This window comes from Ursus americanus, chromosome 7 (assembly GCF_024610735.1).
Source record: "Ursus americanus isolate L20-20 chromosome 7, mUrsAme1.1.p, whole genome shotgun sequence".
NCBI lineage: Eukaryota > Metazoa > Chordata > Mammalia > Carnivora > Ursidae > Ursus > Ursus americanus.
The window spans coordinates 34,209,946-34,225,237 of NC_142133.1; the positions used below are offsets into that span (position 1 = coordinate 34,209,946).

Consider the following 15,292-nt stretch of genomic DNA (forward strand, 5'->3'; position numbering starts at 1 on the left):
AAATAGCGTTCTACACATAAAATTGGGACTAGTAACAGTTTCCACCCTCCCAGGTTCTTTAGAGCAGTTTATGATGACACGTAATACATGTGAATTGCTTAGAATAGTGTCTGAAACATGGCAAAAGCTCAATAAATGATAGCAATTGCTATCACTATTATTCTCATTTATATTAAGAGCACTTACAAAGGCTATCTGCATATATCCTGTGCCTCGGAGAACTGTTAACTGAATAAAATGTCTCCAGTTAAGAGCTGAATACCTTAAAAAGGTATCAGATGTTCACTGTCATAGAGGCTGTCTACATAAACCAAAATAGTGGACCTCTGGCTAAATAAGTGTATAAACTAAGTTTACCTAATCACATTTGAACATTTCTTCACACTTTCATCAAAAAATCTTATCCAAGACACATAGTTTACATAGCTGTTTTCAGTAGAAAGAAATTGTTTTGTTTTTATCCAATTAACAAGCAACAGTGACACATTGTTTTTAATAAATACTAGTTGTAATCTCCTAAAAGGATTTTCTCCAGAATATAAAATTGCTGTTACATATATTAAGAATCTAGAATAAAAGACATCTTTTCGAATATGTTAAAAGGAGATTATAATGCAGTATAAGGTAGTAGGGACATAAGAGGGAGAATGAACTCAGTGAAGAAAAATACTTACACCTCAACTTCTGTTCCTTATCTCCTTTGACACTGAACTGAGAGACTCCCTCAATGAATTCTGAATAAGAACAGAAAGTATTTACAAATCAGAAGTTTCTATTTTTTTATGTAGAAAAATACATATCCCCACACACACACACACTCTCATATCCACAAAAGGATGTTTCCTTGCTGCAAAAGAAAATATTACTAAAGCAGTTTTAAACTGGAAATACCAAATTTGAAGCTTCAACAAACAAGGTTCTATATGTATATTTTTAATCTGAACTTGGAAGTTCTCTAAGGTTAAATCAATTTGAACAATATTATAAGGAACTCTGAGCTTACCACTAAGCGACATATTCTTCAGAATGTAACTATAAAAGGGGGGCTTTAAAAAAAAAAAAAAATCAAGCCCCATGTCAGGCTCTCTGCTCAGTGGGGAGTCGGCTTCTCCCTGTCCCTCTGTGCTGTCTCTCGCTCTCTCTCAAGCAAATAAATAAAATCTTTAAAAAATAAAAAGATCATGGGGTACCTGGCTGGCTCAGTAGGTAGCACATGCAACGTTGGTCTCAAGGTTGTAAGTCTGAGCACCCACATTGGGAGTGGAGATTACTTAAAAACAAAATCTTAAAAAAAGAAAGTATTATAAAAAGATTATATATTGTTTTGGGCTTTTTAATTTTTTCAAATTTATTTTAAGTAATCTCTACTTCCAACATGGAAATCAAACTCACAACACCTAGACCATTAGTCTCATGCTCTTCCAACTGAGCCAGCCAAGCTCCCTGATTATACAATGTTTTGCCAGAAAAAAAATAATTTTGAATTTCTGGTTCCAAAATTCAGACCCATTTAATATAAAGCCTTATGAAAATGATCGTTTTTCTACACTGCCTGCTAAACACTCATAAAATCAGCTTTAGATCCCCCTTCGCTTAAAATTCAGTCCCTGGAACACAAAATCTGTTGATGACAAATCACAGAATCAAATATAAAATTTTGTACCATGGCAAAAGCACTATTGTTTTACATAAGAATCTAGATTAACTAGGGGCACCTGGGTGGCACAGCGGTTAAGCGTCTGCCTTCGGCTCAGGGCATGATCCCGGCGTTATGGGATCGAGCCCCACATCGGGCTCCTCCACTAGGAGCCTGCTTCTTCCTCTCCCACTCCCCCTGCTTGTGTTCCCTCTCTCGCTGGCTGTCTCTATCTCTGTCAAATAAATAAATAAAATCTTTAAAAAAAAAATCTAGATTAACTAAAATAACCCTTTGTATAATGCTCACATCCTTACTACTACACTTTAATTTATATTGGTTAGTGATTAAATCTCATTCTTTAAAAAGGGTTTCTAAAAATGCAGTTCTGGGGCACCTACAGTCAGTTAAACATCTGCGTTTGGCTCAGGTCATGATCCAAGAGTCCTGGGATCGAGCCCCATGTTGGGCTCCCTGCTCAGTGGGGAGCCTGCTTCTCCCTCTCCCTCTGCCACTCCCCCTGCTTGTGTTCTCTCACTGTCTTGTTAAATAAATAAAATAAGATAAAATAAAATAATAAATAAAAATGCAGCTCTAATATTGTTTCCCTAGAGGTAAGACTGATTTTTCTAAAAACAAAGGAAAGCCTAAATTTTTTTAAAGCTTACCTTAAAGGACAATTTCATCATTTATGAAACAATAAAAGACCCTAGTTCATTAAGGTTCATATACCACAGATTTTGAGAATTTAACAATTATACAATCACCAATAAACACATTTTTAAAAAACTAAATTTATCAGACATTTTTCATACACAAAAGTGTAAGATTAGTCATAGATTACATAACTTGTTAAACTACTTTCTTACCTTTAAAGTCTACTTCTCCATTCCCATCTGTGTCAAATATATCTATTACTCGCTGTACTAAAGGATTCTGTTGTAACTCAGGCAGAGACATGAACTCTTCCACACTCAAAGATCCCGAATTGTCCAAGTCGAGCTTCTTAAATCTCTTTCCTAGCCTTTTAATTTCATCAGCATCAACTAAAAGCAAACCAAAAAAGACAGCAAGATTTACAAATGATTTTATAAAAATTATAGGGGAAAAAATCCAGCAGTTAATCAATAGTTTAATTTCTAGTTTAATTAAAGGAGTTTCATACACTATTGCTTAATTCCTTATGAGAGAGAAAGTCATAATATTTTTATTTGGTTACCTTTTTGTTTGCCTGCCCCTGCCATAACATACAACCGACTGTATACTGCACCAAGATATTATAGGATTGCAACGCTAAGCTGATCATGGAAGTCAGGTGATTCCTACAAGGCAGGCTAAATCCATCTCTGTTCTGTACCAAAATTATCTTTTCCCTATCTTTTTAAAGTTTAATTTATTTCTAATAGTTCATGGTTTGAACAGGATTCAAAATTCAAGGCCTTCCTCCTGTTCCATCTTGTAGACATCCAATTCCCCTCCTCGGAGGCAATTTCTTGAATACTCTTCCAGAGATATTCTTAGCAAGTGTGAGCAAATAAAACACAGGCCTTTACTTTTTTTAACCAAAAAAACCACAGCTAGCAAAATTCACTTTTCAATGCTTTACAGAAAAACAACTTAAGAAATGTTTGCATTAGTCTGTAATTACTCTATAAAAATTCAGTATCAGGTCTCCTAGCAGCATATATATTCTTGAAAAAGATAATTTTCTTCTAAATTACGTTACTGTTTTCATTTCTTTAAGAAATCAGACTAATTCATACAAATAATTTTAATCACTGAGCAGAATACAAGTATATTAAAAAACATAGCTTCCTAAAAAAAAATTTTTAAAAATCAACAAGTCAAATGTTACGCAGCCCAAGAGTATACACGTATTATAGCCCACAGTATTAAGAGACGGAGACTGCAAACTGTTTTTGAAAATTCAACTATATGGCATCCTCATTATAAGAACTTAAAAGTTAAAGAACAGATTTTTTAAATATAAAAATATTATCTTAAAATGGAATAAAAATTAGAATTATCTGAATGACTGAAGTACAGACTGTACAACTACCACATGCTGCTCTGATACGAAGTAGTTCATATGCAATTGGCAAAGGGAGTCGTGTCACTCAGTACAGCAATGTCACTGGTGGGGCGCCCGGGTCGCTCAGTCGTTAGGCATCTGCCTTTGGCCCAGGGTGTGATCCCAGAGTCCTGGGATCGAGTCCCACATCAGGCTCCTCCGTTGGGAGCCTGCTTCTTCCTCTCCCACTCCCCCTGCTTGTGTTCCTTTTCTCGCTGGCTGCCTCTCTCTCTGTCAAATAAATAAATAAAATCTTTTTAAAAAAATTTTAAAAAAAATGTCACTGGTGTGTAGGGACTTTTCCTAGAATGTTATGAAGGAAGGGAAAAGGACCAAGTTTTCTCAAAGAGCAAGTCTTGATAAAATAAAATCTTAAGAAAAAAGGTGAAAATAACAAATGCCTTACTTTAGAGAGCACAAGAGAAAGTATAGTGGCTTCAAGAACTTCAAGGCTTTCCAACATTGTAACGTGGTGAAAAGTACCAGTAACAAATGAACCAGGTGCAAAGATACTTCCTCATCTTTCCACTCCGCCTCTCCCCACCACCAAACCTCAAAACACAATTAACAAAGGTGACTATACCCTGCCTCATTATTTAATTTTTATAAAATTAGTTTCTGCTGAAGATGATTGTCCTCAAGGACCTTGAGGAAAATCCAAAATAGGAAGCACGAGTCCTAGTTTGAGGCTAATAAATCAATTGCTATGGTGCTTATTAATACAAATGCCAGAGGTTATTTGTGCTAAATTTCAAGATCATAATAGTATTTCTAAGTACTCTGTTACAAAGCTGCATAATGAGTGGTCTATCCAATCCATACTTTTCCCAGACATGTGATTTTTACAACATTTGAGGTGTGCAAAAATACATTTTAATATAACAGAAATGCCTTTCTTAATGATTCATCTAAACACTGCTTCCAACAGCAAAATACACACTTCATAAAAACGTCAACTGCAAAGAGCCTCTATTAAAGAGTATTCCTTCTTTAATGAACAGATGATAAAAGCAAACTGTTCAAATAAACCTTATTTTCTAATGTTCTGTGATGAAACTGGACATCCTTAATCTTGGAGAAAAAACCTTATAAAGTCCCTCAAATGCTTTTCATTTATTTATTTACATGGCTACGTGCCACCTCAGACCAGAGACCACGACTTTTCATTGTTCTTCTGTACACTGTACATAAAAGGTGCTCAATAAGTGTTTTAAATGAGTATTCTAAGAGTTTAAGATTTAAAACTTACTGATCAAAAAATGCCATCAGAATTTAGAGCAAAACTACTTATCTAATCAGATACCAGTAAGCAAATCTTTCAGAACAGTTTCTCCAAGTTCACAGATTTTGCTGAAAGCTACTCTCCTCTCTCTACATACCAAGGATGAGTTAGCTACTTTTTTCTAGTAATCTTTAGTTTTGCCTTAGTTTATAACCACAAACCAGAAAAGGTGATGAGGACGTTGAACATCTGCAAAAGGAAAGACAAGTGTCCACCAGCAGCCTCTCATTTAGCAACAGCTCTAGAGTGTATCATTAACTGCAAAGAGTAAAGGCAGAAATATAGCACCATACTACTTACCCTCAGATTCCGTTTACTAAGGCTGGGACGTAAATATCAGGTTACCGAGTCACAGTATGAAACTGAAACTGAGGTGAAGGATTATTGTTTCAATTACCTGGAAAACCCCACTAATCCAGAAGACAGCATTCCAGTCTTGACAAACGAATAAGAAATTTTAGGAATAATAAAGATAAATCATAAGCCATCAAATAAATCTTTACACTGCCATCAGTGATCTTTCTAAAAGGCACATTCAGCTAAATTGCTAGCTCTTGTGCTTACAGATCTGTAGTGGCTTCCTAATACAATCAGGATAAAAAAATCTAGAGCCCTTGACAATATTTAGCCTCAATTTAAATTTCCCCCCTCTTCCCCCATTATCTTTACCTTTGCTACAATGCTCTCGGCACAGTTGTTCAGAAAGAACGAAATTCATGCCTCCATTTCCTTATATACCCTCTATTGGAATGTCCTGCCCTGAACTCTCCACTGAGGAGACCCCTATCAATTTTTCTCTGATTAAAAAAAGAACTTAAAAGTTAAAAAAAAGGGGGGGGGGATACTAGCTGTATGTCCTGTGGTTACTAAGTATCATTAATTCATTCTCTGGCAAAGCCCTTTAAAGCAACATTTAAAACCATTTTCTGTCTTTTGCTTTAAATATCTTATGAAATACTATAAAACAGTTGATACCTATTCTGGATGAGAAGTTACAACTTTCCTCAAAGGCAAAGCAATGTGCCAGTGATCACACTTCAACAGAACTGGCTTTTTACACAGTCCCTGATGTAAGACCTGGAGGGAATGAGCTCTGTCTAATCTTCTATTCACCACCATTCTCACACATTCCTTGCAGCCAAAACTCACCCTGAGATTCTTTTAGAAACCAGTTTAATTTGAAAGAAGGCATTATCTATTCTCCAACCACCCATTTATTTCCTCCTGTCCCTTCCTTCCTGCTTGCCTAAAAATGGTAAGACACAGGCTACTTACTTAGTACTTACTATCTAGTTGAGACTAGCTGAACTGGAGGACTCTGTACCTAAATAATTACAGTATTCATAAATGGTTAGCCTAGTAGGCAATGCCATAAATATTTTTTAAAGCCAAGATCGAAGAAAGCTAGTCTTCAAAAACAAATGATAAAAATAGTTATTTTAGGTATGGAACAAAGTGATCTATTTGGTCTTTACTGTCACCAGAGAAGCAGTTATTCAGCACTTCCACTTGCCAGCCCTGCAGACCAGATGTGCTGCAGGATTAACCTTACGCTAAATATGAAACAGCATCTCCATTCTTGAAATATGGGCACTTACCAATCGCCTACAAATTAGGCACAGATCTCTGAAATAGATTAAACCCACTGTCGTGGTACCATTATATGTTTCAGATCTGCACTTAGTACAAGTTAAATATTAAAGAACAAATTCCAATTTGGAGTACCAACTTTCATTAAAGATTTTTCCTACCCCTTGGGATCATACTCCCTTAAAACAGATGGACAAGGGGAAAAAAAAACAAACCTCACCCTCTTGACTCATCTTGTGACTCAGAGATACTCGTTTTCATATGTTTTGCCAAGTTAAAACACGTTATTTTTCTACTTTTTGTAAGGATACCTTTGGAAGGACTATCACTTTTAATAGTTGAAAATGCCCACCTATTCAACCTATATTATACAGAGTACTAAAATAAAGAATCTTAGGAAGTCATATACATCACTCTCTAAAATTTAAGCAGGATACTAAAAAGTTGCATCTTTCCATCAGAGTTTATGAAATACAATGTTGTTAATATGGAACTGATGGATTGCTAACACAGAAAACACCAAATTAAACTGCTGAGACCTTACCCACATTAATGCACCCTGACTATACTCAGGGATAAAGGTGAAATCGAGACGGTTACTCATTTTAACAAGTGATTTCAGGGATCTTATTAACACACAAAATAATTAAGAATTTGCTCTAAGAGCTACAGGTAATTTTATTTTTTGCATTGATATGTGTTTTATTTTGGTTTTTCTTTTAGTTTTCAATTCCAGTACAGTTAACATAAAGTGTTTATTAGTTTCAGATGTACAATACAGTGATTCAACAATCCCATACATCACCCAGTACTCATCACAAGTGCCCTCCTTAATCCCCATCACCTATTTCTCCCAGTCCCGTACCCACTTCCCCTCTGGTAACCATCAGTTCTCTAGAGTTAAGTGTCTGTTTCTTGGTTCGGGTCTTTTTTTCCCTTTGCTCGTTTCTTAAATTCCACACGAGTGAAATCGTATGGTATTTGTTTTTCTCCGACTTACTTCTTTTAGCATTATACTCTCTGGCTCCATCCATTTTGCTGCAAATGGAAATTTCATTCTTTTTATATCGGAACAGTATTCCATTGCATATATATACCATCTCTTTATCATCTATTAATGGACACTTGGTCTCCCTTCCATAATTTAGCTATTGCAAATACTGCTGTTATAAACACAGGGGTGCACGTATCCCTTTGGTGTTTTTGTATTTTGGGGGTAGATACCCAGTAGTACGATTACTGGATTGTAGGGTTATCTCTAACCTTCTGAGGAACCTCCATGTTCTCTCACAGCGCCTGTACCAGTTTCCATTCCCCCAATAGTGCAAGAGGGCTCCTTTTTCTCCACATCCTCAATAAGGCTTATTTCTTGGTTGTTGTTGTTTTTTTATTTTAGCCATTCTGACAGATGTGAGGTGATATCTCACTGTAGTTTTGATTTGCATTTCCCTGACAATGAGTGATGTTGAGCATCCTTTCATGTGTCTATTGTCCATTTGTATGTCTTCTTTGGAGAAATGTCTGTTCATGTCTTCTGCCCATTTTTAACTGAATTATTTGTTTTGGGGGCGTTGAGTTCTATCAGTTCTTCATGTATTCTGGATACTAACCCTTTATCCGATATGTCACTTGCAAACATCTTCTCCCATTCCGTAGATTGCCTTTTAGTTTTATTTCCTTTGGTATGCGGAAGCTTTTTATTTTGATGAAGTCCCAAGAGTTTATTTTTGCTTTTGTTTCCCTTGCCTCAGAAGATATATCTAGAAAAATGCTGCTACAGCTCATGTCAGAGAAATTACTGCCTGTGCATTCTCTTCTAGAATGTTTATGGTTTCAGGTCTCACATTTAGGTCTTTAATCCATTTTGAATTTATTCTTATGTATGGTTTAAGAAGGTGGTCTAATTTCATTCTTGCCCATGTAGCTGTCCAGTTTTCCCAACAACATATATTGAAGAGAGCTACAGTAAATTTTAATAAATACTGTCAACTGGACATATTAGTACTAGAGTTAATATACTACTAAGAGAAAGCTGCATATTCATTCATCACTCTCTCAGATAAAGAAACAACCATCTCCCTTCATATTTTTTTCTCATTTAGAAAAAAGGAATAAAAGAGATTCCAAAATAGTATTATATAGAAGGCATGTAGGTGTCTCTAGCTGCTATAGCATTAATATTATTACTACATGCACTCCAAGCTGCTACTCCACTGTTAGGGTTAAAAGAAAAACAACTTTGAAGTCTAAGCTCTTCTAAGTGATTCTGAGATTTCTCAGAATGAAAAGAAATAAGCAGAATGGTAGAAAAATAAACTTTCCATGAACTTCAGGCAATTCCCAATAATTGTGTAGCAGTCAACAGAAACAAGACTATTCCTCCTTAAGGAAACTCTTTCAAATAGCTAATTTATAAATAATTTACTGTTGATCTATTAATCATCTAAGAACAAAAAGTCTTTTCAAATCCTTTTAGCAGTAGTAATATTTTGGAAGAAACAACTAAATGTCATGTGGAATCCTGTTTAGAATCCTGGAAAAGAAAACTTTCAGATGTCACCAGTTTTTTCACTAAAATATGCAGTTTAACAGTATTGTACCAATGCTGATTTCTTGATTTTGGTAACTGTACTATGGTTTAGTAAAACATTAACATTAGAGGAAGCTAGATGAGAGATATCTGGGAACTCTATTATTTTTGAGACTTTTTCATAATTTTTTAAAAATAATTTCTCCTTAGTCTCCTCTAATTTATGACAACTATTATTTTTTCTCTTGTCTTGAAACTTTTAATCCAATATTTTGTAAAATGTCCCTGAGCTTGAGCTTTCATGTTGGTGTTTTCTCACGATTAGAATGAATTTGGACATTTGGGGCAAGAATACCATAGAAATGATGTGTCCTTATCAGCACGCGGTTATCAAAGGATTCACAACGTCAGTGTGTTTTTGCTAGTGATGTTAATATTGATCACTTGACCAAGGTGGTGTCTGTCAGATTTCAACATTATAAATCAACTACCTTTCCCTTGGTATCAAAAAATATCAGGGAAAGGGGGTGGGGGGGCAGTAACTTTGAGACTATGCAAAAATCCTATTCCTCCTAAAACTGTGACCTAATTTTAGCATCCATAGGTGAATCCTGTGTGCAAGACCTTATTACTACGGTATTTTTTCCCCCTCTTCCTACATTGAAATGTTCCTATTTAAGAAAAAATTAAAAACCGTCCCTTCTCCCTATTTATTTCATATAACAGCATGGATTCACAGATATTTATTTTACTCTATAGGTTAAAATCCAATAATGTCATTACTTGTTAATCAAATTTTTCCTGCTTTGTTTAGGTACTTACTATCTCAGGTTGGCTTCTGTGTGACCTATCAACAATCCCCACTTTGAGCACCTCCTTAATTTCTGGCACCATAAAATATTCCAGCCTCATCCACACTATACATGATATTTCCAAGAAGAGATTCCCCTATGTATTTTGTATGGCAGGATATTTAGAACTATATTATAGAATGAAAACTATTAAGAAAGATTACTGTAATAAGGAATCTCAGAATTTCTGTCTTAGACATATTTTGGAAAGAGCCATCAGGCATGACAAAATTTCTTATGAAGAAACATGTACTGAATGACTCTTATAAAGACTATCACAAGAATAAAGCATTACAGTGTTATCAATACAAGGCACTGGGAAGTTTCTCAACATAAAAGTTTGATTTTAAAGTTTTAAAGTCTTCTGTAAAATATATCTCCTACAAAGGTAATGAGTAATGTACTTTCATGTTACCCCAAATAAGATGCAAAAACCACCAGAGGGCGCAGCAGAGATAGTCACAGATAAAACCTCCATAAGCAGTTCCCAAAAAACCCCCAAATTCTGTAATGACCTTGTGTATAGACAGTTTAACATTTATATTCTGCAAGGAACTGTTTGACAACAAATAACCCTACCAATGGGGCGCCTAGGTGGCTCAGTCGTTAAGCATCTGCTTTCGGCTCGGCTCATGATCCCAGCGTCCTGGGATCAAGCCCCCCATCGGGCTCCCTGCTCAGCGGGAAGCCTGCTTCTCCCTCTCCCACTCCCCCTGTTTGTGTTCCCTCTCTCCCTGTGTCTCCCTCTGTCAAATAAATAAAATCTTGGGGGAAAAAAAACCTACCAATATCACAAGAGAAATGAAAAAGTATTTTATGAAATATGAACAACACACAGTCACACAAATTTGTGCTGTCTTTTCTTACAACGAAAAACTTTCATCCATTTAAAAGGTCTAGATTTTAGGGGCATATCACAATTTTCTAATGCAAGACGCAATGTGTACTTTTGGTGTTTCTAGATTGTAATTTTTATATAATTTTAAAACAAAGTAGGGGACGCGTGGTGGCTCAGTTGGTTAAGTAAGCATCTGCCTTCGGCTCAGGTCACGATCCCAGAGTCCTGGAATCAAGTCCCACGTTGGGCACCCTGCTCAGCGGGGAGTCTGCTTCTCCCTCTCCCTCTGACCCTCTCCCCTGCTCACGCTCTCACTCACTCTCTCTCAAATGAATAAAAATCTTTTTAAGAAAATGAATTGTCAAATATGCAAAAAGCTAGACATCAGCACCAAGAATTACCAAGTTGTAAAATACTAATAAGAAATTTTAAGCCAACTTTGAGAAATAACCAATGTTCCAAAAATATATTATTAAAAACATAGTTCTATAGATTTTGACAAATGTAAACAACTCTGTAAGTAAACATCACTACAATCAAGATAAAAGCATATTTCCATCATCCCAAAATGCTCCCCTGAGCCCTTCAGCAATCAATCATGTCCCCACCACCAATTGCAGGTAACCACTGTTTTGCTTTCTATTAACTAATTACGTCTAGAATTTCATATAAATGGGATCATAAAAGATGTACTCTTATATCTACTTTTTCTCATCTAGTTTTTTTACATTAATTCAAGTTGTCTTGTATGTCAATAGTTTGTTCCTTTTTATTGCAGAATAGTACAGTCCACTGTATGGATATACACTTTTTTTAATGCATTCATCAGTTACTAGACATACCTATTGTTTCCTGTTTGGGACTATTAGGAATAAAGCTGCCAAGAACATTCACAAATTCTTTTTGCAAACAAATGTTTTCCCGGACTTGCTATGTCACACGGGGTAAGCATATGTTCAATTTTCAGAAACAGTCAAAAAGTTTTCCAGAGTGGTGTACCATTTTACACTCTCATCACCAGTGCGGGAGAACTACAGGAGCTCCACGTCCTTGTCAACATGCGGCACTGTCAGTCTTTGTAAGTGCGGCCATCCTAGCGGGTGGCAGCAGCGTGCAGTTTGAATCTGCACATCTCTGAGGACTAGTGATCCTGAGCATCTTTTTCATGTGATTACTGTCAAATTCATCTATCTTCGTTTGTGAAGTGACTGTTCAAATCTTTTACCCTTTTAAAAACTGGGTTGTCTCAAAGAGTTGTGAAATTCTGTCTCTATACTGACTGATCCAAGTCCTCTGTCAGGTGCAGGTATTTCAAGTAGTTTCTCCCAGTCTGTAAGCTGCCTTTTCAGAGGTGTCTTTTAAAGACCAAAAATGTGGGGCGCCTGGGTGGCTCAGTTGGTTGAGCATCTGACTCTTGATTTCAGCTCAGATCATGATCCTGGGGTCACGGGACCGGGCCCTGCGTCGGGCTCCACACTCAGCGCAGAGTCTGCTTTAGGATTCTCTCTCTCTCCCTCTCCCGCTGCCCCTCACCCCTGCTTGTGCTCAATAAATAAAATCATACACAGCAAAAATATTCAATTTTGACAAAATCCATTTTTCTTTTATGATTCATGTTTTATGTGTACTAAAAATCTTTGTCTATCCTGGTTGTGAAGATTTTCTCCTATGTTTTCTTCTAGAAGTTCCATAGTTTTAGCTTTTACGTTTAAATCTATGACCCATGTAATTTTTTGTATATGGTATAAGGGTAGAGGCAAATTTTTATTCCATATAAAAATATAGTTATATTTTGTTGAAAAGTATCCCTTACAATGGTATCTTTGACACATTTGTGAAAAATCAACTCTACAGGGGTGCCTGGACGGCTCAGTCAGTTGAGTGTCCAACTCTAGATTTTGGCTCAGGTCATGATCTCAGGGTTCGGAGATAAAGCCTTGGGTCAGGTTCCACGCTCAGCACGGAGTCAGCTTGAGACTCTCTCCCCTCTACCCCTCCCACTTGTGCTCTCTCAAATAAATACACAAATCTTTCAAAAAAATCAGCTATACAAATCAACATATTGTACACCTTAAATTTACATGTTATACTGACACAATGCCAACTATATTTCAATTAAATAAAAATTAGAAACCAAATTACATATTTACCAGTGAAGGTACATATGTGTGTGTGTGTGTGTGTATATGTTTGTATGTATGTATTTATATGGATCTATACCCTCTACTCTGTTACCTTGATTTGTCTATCTTATGCCAATACGTTTTATAGTAAATCTTTAAAACAGGGAGCACTGTCCTCATACTTTGCTCTTTTTCAAAATTGTTCTAAGACTTGTACATTTCCATATGGAACTGACAATTAGTTTGGTAATTTTTACAAAAAGCCTGCTGAGAATCTGCTAACGACTGACTTGAATCTATAAATCAGTCTGAGTAGAAATGATGCCCTAACAGTATCAAGTCTTCCAATCTATGAATGTGGTTATCTCTATTTACTGAGGTCTTTTTAAGTTTCTCTTAGTAATGTTTTATAGTTACGCATACAAATCTTACATATATTAGGCTAAATTTTTACATGAATAGTTCATGTTTTTTATTCTTTATAAATGGTATTTCTGTCAATTTCATTTTAATTATTGTGATTAAACTTCCACTGATTTTTGCATACTGTCCTTGTATCCTACAATATTGCCAAATTCACTTATTTCTAGTAACTCAGGATTTGCTATACACACAATGATATCATCTGAAAATAAAGACTATTTTTTACTCCTTCCTTCCTAATCTGAATGTATTTTATTTCTTTTTCTGGACTTAATGTATTGACCAGGACCTCTACTACAATTTTGACTACATTTGGTCAGAGTGAAAAACTATGCCTTTTTCCCAATCTTAGGTGGGAAGCATTCAGTCTTTCTCATTAAGTATGATGTTCAGTCTTTCATCATTAAGTATGATGAGAGTTTTATAGATGCTTTATCGAAGCTAGGAAGTTCCTTTCTCTTCCTAATTTGCTAAAAGTATTTACCACTGAACTCTGTCAAAGATTTTGCTACCTCTATTGATAAAATCATGGTTTTTTCCTCTTATTCTGTCTGCACAGTAAATTATATTGTTTTTTATTTAAAAATCATACTCTGAGGATAAATTCCATTTGGTCATGTTTTGTTGTCCTTTTTACATATTGCTGGATTTAATTTACAAACATTGAAAGATTTTTGCATTACATTCATGGTGAATGTTGGTCTATAGTTGTCTCTATAATGTCTTTGATACTGCTAATGTGTAATGCTAGCTTCTATTTTCCGAAGTAATCTAGATTTTGATTTTTTTTTCCATTAAATGTTTGCTATAATTTACCAGTAAAGCCATGTGGCTTGGTCTCTTTGTGGAAAGATTTTTAAATAAGAATTCAGTTTCATTAACAAATAAGATTCTATTAAGATTTTCTACTGCTTTTGTGTCAGTTCTTTTGTTTTTGAAGAAATTTTTCCATTTATTTTAAGGTGTAGAATTTACTGGCATAAAATTCTTCGTAATATTCCCTTGTTATCTTTTACATATGGGATCTGTAATGATTTCAGTTCTTTTATTACTGATATTGGTAATTGTGTTTTCTTTCTTCTAGAATGTTCCTTCAAAATGTGAATGCTGTATGTTCCACTGACTTCTTCCTACCTTATATAAAAGGCATGGCCAAAAATGATCCATCACACCGGAACTCATTCATTTTTGGATGTTGTCCAAAAATGTCAAAATAAGCTGCACAGTTGCAGTAATCTTAAAATTCTTTCTTAAAATTGTTTTCAGAGCTAACTGAGCATCAGAAGAAAATTTGTCGTAGAAAAGCCATGTAATGTAAACTGTTCAAAGAAACCTTGGAGATGAGAAAATTAAGATGAGGAAACAGGCCCAGTGAGTTAAGTAAGTTGCTTAATGCTATAAAACTTGATGGCAAAGCTGAATGACAGGACTTCTTGAAATGCTTTCTGATCTAATTTCTCTTCCTGTGTTAGTTCCATGTGAACAGTTAGTATAAAAGCTTAGGCTAAGAGATATTGGACACTGCTGTTCCTCAAACTGCATTTTTGGGCTAAGTGTGGAGAGAAGGGAATAATAAGAATGTTCTCACTCCAGACACAGAAAAATCAAACACCTAATTCTGAGGCGTTCCCCAACTTATACATTACTGGTTTTTCTACTGACGGTGTTTGTATTGATGTTGTTTTTCTCCTTTGGGTTTATCTACATTGTGGTTCTAATCAAAATAGGCAATAAGCTACTGAAAAAGCATATATTTATAAGACATAATATTTATAAGATCATAAAAACACGAGTTTCCTCAATGTTATTAATAACAATGGCTTAAAAGCCACACTTTTTTTTTTAAACCTAAGTGTACACGGTGTAGGTAACATATCTTATTCAAAAGATACAGCTCTTAAAGATTTCCATTGTTTTGTAAGTCAAATCCAACCCCATCCCATTACAC

The 15,292-nt window shown here is 35.4% G+C and overlaps 1 protein-coding gene across 2 annotated transcripts in view; it reads right to left on the minus strand.

The window, feature by feature from the left end:
- The window catches only part of PPP3R1 (protein phosphatase 3 regulatory subunit B, alpha), a 69,072-nt gene that overhangs the window by 12,805 nt on the left and 40,975 nt on the right, over positions 1-15,292 (minus strand). For both annotated transcript variants that reach the window (XM_045788135.2, XM_045788134.2), the window contains exons 3-4: positions 2,506-2,682; positions 675-734 (exon numbers count right to left, since the gene is read on the minus strand). In XM_045788135.2, coding sequence (XP_045644091.1) covers positions 675-734; positions 2,506-2,682 — 237 coding nt within the window. The remainder of the gene's footprint in view (positions 1-674; positions 735-2,505; positions 2,683-15,292) is intronic.